At 32.9% G+C, this 12,909-nt stretch overlaps 1 protein-coding gene across 6 annotated transcripts in view; it reads right to left on the minus strand.

The window, feature by feature from the left end:
• Positions 1-11,281, minus strand: part of LOC125049715 (DNA topoisomerase 3-alpha) — a 31,267-nt gene extending 19,986 nt beyond the window's left edge. For 3 of the 6 annotated variants that reach the window (XM_047649142.1, XM_047649140.1, XM_047649138.1), the window contains exons 1-13: positions 10,841-11,277; positions 10,524-10,733; positions 10,060-10,312; positions 9,412-9,582; positions 8,703-8,779; positions 7,952-8,050; positions 7,299-7,581; positions 6,696-6,907; positions 6,384-6,495; positions 5,842-6,071; positions 3,191-3,326; positions 2,312-2,475; positions 935-1,604 (exon numbers count right to left, since the gene is read on the minus strand). In XM_047649142.1, coding sequence (XP_047505098.1) covers positions 935-1,604; positions 2,312-2,475; positions 3,191-3,326; positions 5,842-6,071; positions 6,384-6,495; positions 6,696-6,907; positions 7,299-7,581; positions 7,952-8,050; positions 8,703-8,779; positions 9,412-9,582; positions 10,060-10,312; positions 10,524-10,733; positions 10,841-11,029 — 2,806 coding nt within the window. In that variant the 5' untranslated portion in view covers positions 11,030-11,277. Of the gene's footprint in view, positions 1-934; positions 1,605-2,311; positions 2,476-3,190; positions 3,327-5,841; positions 6,072-6,383; positions 6,496-6,695; positions 6,908-7,298; positions 7,582-7,951; positions 8,051-8,702; positions 8,780-9,411; positions 9,593-10,059; positions 10,313-10,523; positions 10,734-10,840 lie in introns of those variants that run through there. The other 3 variants (XM_047649141.1, XM_047649143.1, XM_047649144.1) reach the window with 3 other exon arrangements.
• Positions 11,282-12,909: the final 1,628 nt, after the last annotated feature.

Consider the following 12,909-nt stretch of genomic DNA (forward strand, 5'->3'; position numbering starts at 1 on the left):
GGGTGGGTCAGACGTAGTTGTTCAAAACCGTAAAAAACCCCTCGTATGTCAAAACATTGGATTACGGCAGTCAGAAGTATAAGTATAAGTCTCTTTGTACTTTTTATGAAAAATAACGTCACTGTAGAATGTAACCTTGTAAGTCAAAAAGCCATTTATTTTTTGAAGTGAAAACTTCTTTAGCGGCGTTGTACAATTTTTTTTTGGAATGGGTAAAAAATGTTACACTCGCGTCAGGTCACGTGTCCTGATCGAAAATTCGTAAGACGGATGTTTTTTTTTAAAGGATTATGTACGTACGTGCTATATAGTTTCGCTTTTAATTAATTTGTCTCTTTCCTCAGATACATTAATGTATGTGGAAATGGACCTTAAGTCACTACATCAAGGTTTAATTTTGCGAAACGTCTAAAGCTTTATTATTAACGATTTGGTCAGACTGACGCGAATAAAAAATGGCAACTTAAAAAATATTAATTTTCCTAATTGAATATAATAATTGAACTAATTTTAATTATTTTGTGTAGGTTTCGTAAGACGGATGGAGAGTAGACAGCTGGCGCGGCGTATTTAATGTATTATAAATTGTCATGTTTGTGTAGGATAGCGGAATAAATAAATATTGTATACCACATAAATGATAGTACTTTTATACTGATAATTAAAGCAATTCGTGCAAAATTATTTCCTAACCATTCCAAAATAAAAACACATAATAATACATTGACGAAATGAAACATATTTTTCGTTTTCTGTAATGTTTAGTTCTCTGGACATACGAGGTTATCATTATACAGTGACGATAGGTAGTAATAAAAATTAAAACAAAATATGGACTGATAAAAACTAGTGTGAAAGGAATTTAAGAAGATCAATTATATAAGAAATCACATTATGTATTCATAAATACAAGATTAGTCAATTGAAAACTTACCAAAATTTGCATTTTGCTTTCTTACAGTCAACAAAATGGCCGGTTTATTGCACCCACAAATAACATTATTATCATCACTATCTCCAGGATTTGGATTTGGAAATCGTGGACCATTTCCCACATTTCTTGGTACTGGTAATCTAGTTATTTGCGTAGGAATTTGACTCCTATTTGTATTAAGAGGCGGAGTAAATTGCCTTGGCTGTGTTTGTCTAGTATTAGGTAAATTCTGATTTGTATTACGTATACTTTGTCCTGTATTAGGTATGTTTTGTCTTGTATTAGGTAAACTCTGATTTGTATTACGTATACTTTGTCCTGTATTAGGTATGTTTTGGCTTGTATTAGGTAAACTCTGATTTGTATTACGTATACTTTGTCCTGTATTAGGTATTATTTGTCTTGTATTAGGTAAATTCTGACTTGTATTACGTATACTTTGTCCTGTATTAGGAATGTTTTGTCCTGTATTAGCAATATTGGTTGTTCTATTGGAGATATTTTGGTTATTCTCAGTTTGTGTAGATCGGACACTATTCAAGTTTATTCTGAGCAGTTCTAAGAAAGTTGTATCACAACCACCAATACATGCAGTGTAAGGTGGCGGGTATAAGTGATTGATTGAATTATTTCGCCATTCGAATTTGACCTTTTTGTAATTCGGCCCACACTAAAAAAAACTTTTCGCTTAGTTATTTCGGCAACCGTTATTTTATGAAATATTATATATGTATTAAAGTAAAAGTATTAATATATATATATAAGTGGTGAGTAGTATTAATTTCATAATACAACTAAATTATTTTTTGAAGTTAAACTTCGTTAGTTAGGCGCATGAGGGTAACATGATGAAACGCAATAATAATAATATTAGCGTCAAGAAGATGTGCAGCGTTTTTGTCGAAGAAAAGGGAGAGAGCGATTGAGAGAGAGTGAGTAAGGCCGAACGTCACGCACAGTGCTATGGAGCGAGAGGTGGGAGAGAGCTATACCTCTCGCTTTCACCAGAATTTGTCTTGAGTTTTAAACTCTCTCAATCTGTCTCACTATAGTGAGAGTTTAACTAAGTTTTAGATTGTATAAATTAGATTAGATTCGTATAAATATGGACAAGACTTAAAAATTAGTTTGCGAAAGAAGTTTCACTACTGAAATGTGTACTTTGTACGCACGCACTTTTTTAATACTCGAATAAAAAAAAATCAAATTGGTCCAGACAGAATTTTGCGCTTAGAAACATAATTTGCGATTCATTTTTATTTACAAACATTATTTAGGCGACCATTGAACCCCGTAAGGTAACGTAAGCTTTTCGACTCTTAAACATTAAAATGTATTATTTATAATATGGGAAAAATGATTCAAAAATTTACTTACCGTTAGACATGCGTCTGGTAGGACTTGCAGGGTTTTTACAATAGAAGGTAACCAGACAGCATTTTTGCAATTTGGGTACGACATACAACTTATGTAGAATTCATCTGCATTGTTTTTCTTCTGTCGCAGGATCATATCCGACCCACATTTCGGACATTTGAACACTGAAAATTTGTTTATACTAATTCTGTTTTATTGGTTCAACATTCGAGCTCCGGTGATAAACATTTGCATACCAAATTAAATATTTTATGTTTGGAGTTTAATTCGCATTAGGGAGCGTTCAAGTATTACGTAACGAATTTTGGAGGGGGGGAGTCCTTTTGTAAAACGTTACAATGCGGGGTGGGGATTTAATTAAGCGTTATTGTTAATAATATTTTCGACTTTCCAGCACTTTACACCACATAATGGTAACTTTTAGGTATAAAGAGTCATTAGGTGGTCAAGAAACGTTTTAGTATACTTGGTTTCAGTACTGTACTTGGGTACAGAAAAACGTTACGGCGCGTACACGGGGGGGGGGGGGGTCAATAATCTCCAAAAAATTGCGTGACGTAATACTGGAACGCTCCGTTATCAGTAAAACAGTATTCCTATTCGAGTTAGGGTCCTTCGAGAGCGTATCAATTTTTAAAAGTCCGGCAACGCACTTGCGAGCCTTCTGAGTATACATGACTGTATCACTTAACTTCAGTTGACCTCCTGTCCGTTTCCCTCTTATTACATAAAAATAATGTCTTAATTGATACTAATAAGAATTATTATTTAAGATGCTATGTTTACTTATACGTCTTAAACTTAGATACGGTCTAATGATTTGTCTTAAGGCAATAAAAGTAAGTATTAGCAAATATATATTATATATAAATAATTTACCGGAGGGCATATTATTAGAGCCAGTTTCACTGGGCGTATACTCTAACGGCCTTTCGGAAAATCTCTCAGCAAGAGCGCCATCTATTTTATTTGCTTCCGCTGTAACTGTTAAGAATACTTCTCTGTATTTCGCAACCTGTAATTTCAGACAACCGTTAGAAATATTATTGGAGAAGTGGCCAGTCCTCTCGGGAGTTTTCCTAAGAGAAACATTTATTTACACTTTGTTACCATATACAAAATCATACATAATATAAAAAAGCAGGTTACATAAGTTATTAGACAACGGGCGGCCTTATTCGCTAACAAGCGATTTCTTCCAGGCAATATGGAACAATAAAAAAAAAAGAAACACCTACAGAGGGTAAAGTACAAGAAGTGCTTAAATAATTGACAAAAAAAACTCAAAATAACATGTAACTATAACTAAAATTAAATAAAGTAAAATCTAAAGAAAAAATATAAATAATATGTATAAACATAAATGGGAGCATTCAAGTATTACGTAACGCAATTTTTGGAGATTATTGACCCCAATGTAGCTCACCGTAACGTTATTCAGTACATCAGTCATTACCCAAGTATAGTAAAACGTTTCGTGACCACCTAGTGATTCTTTAGTTACTATTATGTGGTGTAAGTCGAAAAAAATATTAACAATAACGCGTAATTTAATCCCCGCCCCGCATCATAACGTTTTACAAAAGGAAACCAAAAATAGTATATTTCATTACGAGTGCGGAAAGCCTGTCATTGCAAAGAGTTCCGACAAATGTCTACCCGAGCCGAGGTGCAGCCGAAGGTAAGGGTTGACAGTCGGAACAAGTTGCAATGACGGTTCCGCACGTGTACTGAACGACTATTTTTAATACAGTTGCGAAAAAAATTAACAATTTAATAAAATATTAAAAACACAATAAACTCAACTAACTAATCATTTATTTCTTAAACAAGTTATAATTCACATATACATTTAAATTGGTACAGTTTTTTTACGACCTGGGGAAGTTTTAGGTTGCATATTTACTGTTTGAGACAAACTATTATTAATTTCGGATGATTGTTCATGTATATTTAATATATAATATAACAAACAACTAAACTCGCAAAGAACATTTTTGGAAAATGGCGCCAACTGTAAAATAATATAAGCAGAAATGTTTTTTCTTCACCCGTTCTGGGTAGGCAAAGGGAAAAGGGGCTGCCCATACAGCCAAGTCTTCAGTAGATTTTTTTTATTGATATGAAATTTAATAAGATGAAATGAAATGAAACCTAACCTAACTCATTGAATCAAATCATTAAATCTGATATTGAAACAAATTATTTCAAAAAGACTTTTTTTTAGGAAAAACTTCGTGGTTGGTTTTTTTCTTTTTAATAGACATTAATTTGACAGTTGGGAAAGAAAACGCACTAGTTCGGAAAAGGTAAAGAAAAAGCACGAGTGTGTAATAGCCCACATCCCGAACGCTATACGTCCCTGCAATACGCCACTTTTTGAGCAACTGTATTAAAAAATACGTTACGTAATACTTGAACGCTCCCCAAGAAACTTTCCGCCACTCTTTTTTAAAAGTTTTGAGTCATAAAAATTGTTTGAACTGGAACAAATCAATCCCAAAGACGAATTTAAATATTCGTCAAATTTATAAAATGATAAATTTACGTTTAACGAGAGCTTTGAATTTATTTAGTGATATATAATTCATTAACGAAACGTTTTACTATACCGCAATATATATATTGCCCGCTCTACGCCCTTGACTTGCGAACTGGTAGTAAATGTAATTTAGAATTAATTTAACTACTTTTCTGACGTTCATAAGTGTACTTGTTTACTTATGTGAATAAAGTTATTTTGAGTTTGAGTTTGATCTGCCAAGTACAAATTGACCTAAAAAGTGGTATAGGTATGTTATCTAAAGCTGGCGGCTTCAACACAAATACACTTTGCTTGTGTAGTGTCTGTGAATAAGCGCGAGACGTGATGACAAACTGAAATACAATCACAAATACATCACGAAAAGACTGTCCGTCTCTCTCGCGCTCGGTCAAGCTTATGAGTATAAAAGAGACAGTTATTGTTTTTCTTTTGCTACTGTTTATGTTGATCTTTACTGTTTTATATTATTATTATTTTATACATGTTGATCTTTTTTCAAACATTACCAGGGCAATCTCGTGAAATGGTGGACAATGTTTTTAATTATTTTAAGCATCTTAATAAAAACAGTTTAATGAAAAAATGTTATATTTAATTTGACATCAGATGCGACTGGGGTTTCTAAGAGGAGTATTGAAAGAATAGTTAGTAAAGTAAAAGTTAAGTGTGTTGATCTAGATGGAGCTTATGTCGAAAAATGAAAAATTATTTACACAAACTACTCTTATACGTTCTTGGTCGGGCTTAGAACTTTTGGATCCACCCTCGTATGCACATAATATTTATAAGTATTTGACACATATTTATTTATTTACAACCCACCCAACCTTACTAAAACCAGAGTAGACTAAAATATATAGCTTGGCAAAAAAGTTATATTTTTAAACATACTGTATAGTGAAATTGCATTAGTGTGAGTACTGTGAACGCGCCAGCTTTCGATAACCGACCTATAGTGCTGCTGGTTTTTACAAACGTTTAATACCTGTTCTGCCAAAACAGCTTGTGGCTGCTTTCTTCCTTCGGATATCGCTTTTAAATCGGCTTCAAGTTGCGCCCGCAAATGCGGTTTTGATATATTAAGACCCATCGCGTCATATCCTTCGACTAGCCCCATACCCAACAGGCCTGGGACGAAATGTATGGCATCTGCTAATGCTACATAAGATCGATTTTTTATTGTCTCAATGTGATCTGCGTGTGTTGCGTCCGTACCTAATAAAAAAAACCCGTAATGTTATTTTTTTTAAAGCCCCTGCTCTAAATAAGGTGCAGGAGGCTCACCTGATGTTTTACATCAAGACTATGGACACTCAAAGTCAGAAAGCTTGCGAGTGCGTTGCCGGCCTTTTAAGATTTGTTACGGTAATTTATAGGCAATCTTTCTTTGCATTACTTAAAAAAACCATTGATGGGCAGACAAGGCCTTTTATTTATAAATGAGATACAACAATTTATGAAGTTTGATAGCCAAACCCTTTTTTTATGAATGCTGCTTTTTTTTTGTTTATAATTTTAATTACATACCAATGCCATGTTTTTCCATGAGCGCGATCAGATCCGCTTCCGTTAATAAGTTCGGCGGTGACGTACTTCCGTCCACGAGATCTATACTTGACGGGTTAAATGTTTGTCCTGACTAAAATGGCATACATATTTTATTTGTTAATTTTTAGAAGTAATTTCTGGTTGTATCTATAGATCGATTTCGTCTTAAAGTTATGAAATACTGAAAAAAATATCTAAATAAACCACTAGGATTTCATCTAAGGGGATTTAAACATTAGTTTTTTTTTTAATAAAAAAAATATCTGTTTCTGCCATATGAAGCATACAAACCTGGTAGACATGAATTTCCTTAGACGACCACTTATCATATGGATATACGTCCAAATAATTCCTCGCGGTTATCATAAGCCCGCTGGTTGAAAATACTTCATTGGCAATATTAATAGTAGCTGTGGTCTCTTGGCCTTGTGCGTCTTTGGAACAACAGGCGAGAAACGAACGAACTATGAACTCGTAAAGGCGTAGCTCGTTGCCGCTTAAATCTGGCAACACAGGCTAATTTAAGTCTATGAATCCGATATCTTGGAATAAACTAATAAAAAAATCTGATAACCCGGCCAATGGCCTTGTATCCAGGACATGTGAATAAACGAATAAAAAAATCTGATAACCCGGCCAATGGACTTGTATCCAGGACATGTGAATAAACGAATAAAAAAATCTGATAACCCGGCCAATGGACTTGTATCCAGAATATGCGAATAATTTAAGCAGACACAGGCCAATTATAATACAGGTTATCCTGTCCCTTGGTTTGAACTTGAAAACGTGTTCGAAAATTCGTAAAAGAAATTTGAAAGGATGCCCTTTAGTTATTATTATTAGTTGTCATTGCACAAGTGAAGCGGAAAAAAAATCACTAAAAAAACTCACTATTAGTATATTTTGTGGGATGAATAGGCGGATGGGCCTTATCACTCTTATTTCCTTGTCTGGGAGTAGGTCCGCCATTATCCAAAATATTCTGCGCAAACGCACCCCAATTGGGATCGCTAGTGTGAAGACCCACCAGTTGCCCCAGGTTCATTTCCTTTGGAAACTCGTTTGTTTCTGTACGAGGATAGCTTATCAGACCCTGGGTATATAACTTTTCCGCCAATCTCATAGTTTCTTTGGCGTTTATTTTTAATTTTCTTGACGCCAGTTTTTCAAGTTCCTAAATTAAGTTATGAGAGCATTTTAACATAATATTTGGAATAGTGTAGAATATCGCCGAAATGTGTATACACAATCACAAAATATATCACAAAGTTCGGCTCAGCTATTATAAAATATAATATGTAGTTTTTGACGAATCACTTTGGTGTACGTCAAAAGTAAGAAAAATTAAACTAACGCGAATTTATGACAGAATTTTGTATTATTATACGGCATTTATGTGAAAAAAAAACATATCTCTTTTCTTCACGAAGTAAACCAAATTCGACAGAAAGAGACAACAAAGCACTTTAGTTTCGGGTGCAATTAGAGTGCCCTACATAGTAAAATGAGGTAAATACTTAAATTAATAAACTAAATATACTTACCACAGTGTCTAACGGCAAAGGTCGCCATTTTGATTTAGGTTTTGTTTTGACGTCAGTTACCGTAGCAAGAGGACTCTCTGTACATATGTCGTGTAATACCTGAAATTTAAATATATTCCGTTATAAACTTTAAATTGTTAAATACCCACATTTTTGGTGCTGTTTTGTTTTGTTATTTTTATATATGTACCTACATCTGTGCGCTCTTATTTTCTAATTTTTAATCTTAGTTTTAAATATTGTTTCTCAGTAAGTGAATGATGTATGCAATTCTTATGAAATAAAGTTATTCTTAAACCTAAATGTTTTGAAAATGACAGTGTTAAAAACTAAACATTAGCTAGCTATTTAAGGCTTATAGTAGCATATGGACGAGGCTATTTAACAACAGACTATTAGGGTAAGATTCATAGTCGAGGGTAAGGTTCAGACAGCAACTTAAAGTTGCCTTGGGTCCATTTTTGATTAAAGAGATTCTTTCTTTCTATATAAACAATTCAAAAAGTCAAAATCGTTTATTCATATAGGTAACAATGTGCACTTATGAACGTCAAAAAGTAAGAAATGCTTCTAATTTTACCTTTACTGCTAGTTCTCAAATCACGAGCGTGGAACGGAAGAGAAGAACTGGCAATAAACTAAAAATCATGATTTCTTTTGTGTTAGGGATATGATGTGGACAAGTAATTCAAAATTAGACCCTGATGGACTTATATTACTTTTTTTTTTTAAATAGATGTTCAATACATACCTGGCAAGCTTCTTGATCAAAGAGCCTCACCCTTTCCCAATTGAAATCGACGCTTAAGCCATTCATTGTGTGATTTACTGGAAATTAAAAAAAATTGTAAATTGGCTTGAAGTTCGTGTGCGTTCGGATCACGGCTGCTCACAGTATGGCACTCAGCGAAAGAACATAGTAAGAAAACCGGAATGCCTTAGACCTAAATCAACTGGTCAGGCACAGAAGGCTGATCACCTACTAGCCTGGTAAGGATAAAAAAATTATCTAGAAATAGATTAGGCCAAGATTTAAGCGCGCCATTATTATATTATGTATTTAGTGTTTTATATGAAGTAATATTTTGTTAATTTTAAATTTGATAAGTTGTAGTAATTTCAAATTATTTTCTCAATGTGACAAAACATTTACATTTTACAATGAAATTATTGTACAGACAAATCCAGCCCAGAATTTGTTCTTAAAATTGGTAAATAAGTTTTTTTTAAACTATTACTGGACTTATTATTTCTTTATAATATCTTGATATCAAGATATTCAGTAAAGTTAAACATTCTAGTATTTATCATTCAATAATATTTTAATAATTTTCATTCGCCTTTTCACACTGGTTACTTTCTTGATATCATAACTATGTAAGAAGGAAGTAAAATCTACATGTTTCCCACCCCTTCAGAAACAGCTTAACCAATTTTTATGAATTTTTTAATTTCCTCACCCTTTAATTTCCAAAATGGTTCCGCAACAAAGTTCTCAACAGCTCTATATCTTTCCACCACAAATCCCAGAGTTGGAAACTGACAAGAACCATAACTCACAAGGCTCTGGGCAAGAGTGCTCGGGAAAACCTTTTGGAGACGTAGTGTTTGGAACCGAGTGAATGCAGCACCTGCAATATCCTGAGAGAGTATTTCAAATTGAAGACATAATATTAAGTTATTAATCTGTAATTTCTATTCAGCAATAGAGTGTATTTTTGATTATCAAGTATAGTAGTGTAATATTTATATTTATTTATTTATATCAATTACTAATATCTTTACTATGGCCTGCATTATGATAATTTTATTAAAAAATTTTTTTTTTTTATTTATTGGATTTTTTTTTATATTAATAAAAGTAGCATTTATTCATATTATATTTACATTGTTACATTACAGATAGTTGTTTTATTCCTAAGCATGAATATCTTAGAACTAATTAAAAATTACTTGCCATTGTATTTCAGAATAAGATGGTGTAGCATGCAAATTTGATTATCTATCTATATTAAGGCAATGGTGATACTCTTAGCTACATATGTAATTGAAATATCACAGGCTTTATAAATAATAAGCAACATTTATTTAAAAGTGTGAAAACTTACCAATTCTTAAGTCCAGCTCCTGTCGCACATCAACTGCATCACTAATATTCTTGTTAGGTTGTTCCAAATTCTGTAAAGCTCTTTTGACAGAAATTCCCGTTATCTCAGAGAACTTTGCTCTGAAAATCTTCAAGTTATTCTTAACAGCAGAACATACTTCTATAATCTCAAAGCCTATGTTTTCACCTTCTCTATCACAATCTGTCCATATAATAAGCCCTTGACAACCACGGACCTCTCTTTCCAATGTTTTCTGAAATTATTTTAATATAATTAATTTAAGCTCAACTAAACAAATATTACAGTAGTAAAACTACTTCTAAATTATATATCTATAATTTTAATTCAGTGTGCTAAATTTAGTTTTGAAAAGCTCATAAATATAACATATTTCATTTTTGTTATTAAGATTATTATTATTTATGAAACAAATAAATTTGGGTTAGGTGTGAAATATTTTGTACCTTGATTTTCTCATAGTTTTCTGGGCAAAACTTGAAAACTGGAGCATCAAAAAGTGTAAGGGGATTGCAAGATTGCCAGTTTTTATAAGCACCAACAAATTCCAAAGCTAGAAGGTGACCAGATACAGATGTCATGACCATTTGGCTTTTTTGCCCCAAAACTTCAGCTTCAAATTCGTATATCTTGTTATATTGCGATAAGCCTTCCCTCTATAACGACAAAACAATATTATGGTCTTCCAATTAACACAGTATAACCATATATATTCACGTTACGTATGTTACTATAAAATATGTCTTAAAAACGAATCATTTACCCTTCGTGAAGTTCCACGTGATAAATGCAATGCAATATTTTTTGCTGCATCATTTTTTTCTGCAACATTAAGGTACTTCATAGTTTCTGTGTTTTTACCCCGTAGCTGATTAATGAGGCATTTATTTATGTACTTAAAATATAAGTGCTGCTCTCTAAAGATAAATGCAATTCGAGGCAACAATATCATTATAAATTAAGTATTGATTTACATCATTCTAAATTCTATGCTGCACATAAACGTTTTGCACTGTGGTACTTATTATTAAATATAATAAAATGGGATTATAGTAGCAAATAGACCAATTACTGATTTGCTTATTTGAGAAATGGTAATACATATATTAAATCTTAAAATTGCACTATTAAATAAACAAACAAAAAATAAATTCTCCCCGCCAAAATCAGTTGTACACACAGACTACTTGATCAGGTTATTCTAGTTTTTTTTTTTTGAATGGCTCTGGCACAGTTTGTGCATTAGCCAGCGTCAAGTATAGGATTTTTTATAATTCGTGCTTTGTCTTCAGAAATTCGACCGTGTCCTCCATGTACGGTTTAAGCACTCGCCCGGTACCGCACAACCCTCCCAAAGGCCGAGAACAAATTTAAATTAAATTAAAACTTGCCCTCGAACCGGGAATCGAACCCGGTACACCTCACCTAGCTGCCACTTAATAAGACCGCTAGGCTTAGAGGCCCCTACTTTTTCTAGTTATAAAAAAACGATGTAATTATATACTATTGGGTTAGAGAGCACAGAGTGCATAATCTGAAGTCTGTACTAAGTGCTAAGTATATAACGAGACTATCTTATATACATGTCTGTGCCTAACATAGAGGCCTGTCTAAGGATAAGATTATTGTATGAATAAGAACTAGATAGCATAGTAACCGCACTAAAATGGAAAACTAAGGAATATATTGGTCTTTTTTCCTAACGCCATCTTAGTACGTTTTTACGCATTGATATCGTAGAGTTAATTAAGAAACAATTTACGTTGCCTGTAGTTTTGACGATATTTTTATAATTAAAAATTAAATTAAATAATTAATTGCCAGAAATTCATGAAACATACATGCTACATACTTATTACGACATATAATGTTATCCTTAATTGAGACTAAAAGAGTACCTACGAACTAAATTATTTCTTGATAATTAATATTTCCTTAGAAAATCCTTGATAGATCAGCTCTGGATTTAATTTATTTAATATAAGTGTTTTGTTTTTACAAGATTTAGTAGTTCATTGTTTTATAGCATTTAATAGATAAGCACGATACAAAAAAAAACACGAATAAAATCCTAAAGGTAAATAATCTGTCTCATTTACCCATCACATATTATTGTGATTTAATAATTTATGCTGTGGTTCAGATTCGAGTCCTAGCGTCAAGTCTCTACCCTGGGTAAATCTGTCTAGTTTATTCTACTTTGTCTGTGACGTGTGGTTAACTGTCATAATGCGATTATGAAATGATGATTGATGACTGATGAGCAGTGTTGCCAACTCTACGTCTTTTTACGTAGATCTACGTATTTTAGGCCTTTCCTGAAAACCTACGAACTTCAGTCACAGAATCTACGTATTTTTAATCAAATTGTAAAATTTTGCACAATATCCAAATTAATTCGGCTGAATAGGCATAACATCTATTACTTTCGAAAAAGAAAAGATAAAAACAATCCGACCGGGATGGAGAACTTTAAGAAACACAAATCTTCCATTTCAAGAGGATCAGCTAATCAAAGCAGATGAATTTTGGCGTCATATTGACAAAACCCTCACAGGATTACTTTTTACAAAAAAGTGGTCTAAAAAGTAACCCTGAGCCAACGCAAGATCATATTAAACTTTTTAGTATAAAACATGCACAAATTTAATTTACCAAAAAATAATTTTTGTAGTTATACTTCTTTAGGCGCGTTATGAAAAATTGATGAGAGTGAAATTTTACGATGTGCGCGCATCGTGACACAAAACTAACAGAATGAAGTTAGTGGCGCATGTTGGCACGCACGCCGCCTCTGTTTACTGTGTATTTATATTTATAATATTTATCCAC

Source organism: Pieris napi, chromosome 5 (genome assembly GCF_905475465.1).
Source record: "Pieris napi chromosome 5, ilPieNapi1.2, whole genome shotgun sequence".
NCBI classification, from domain to species: Eukaryota; Metazoa; Arthropoda; class Insecta; order Lepidoptera; family Pieridae; genus Pieris; species Pieris napi.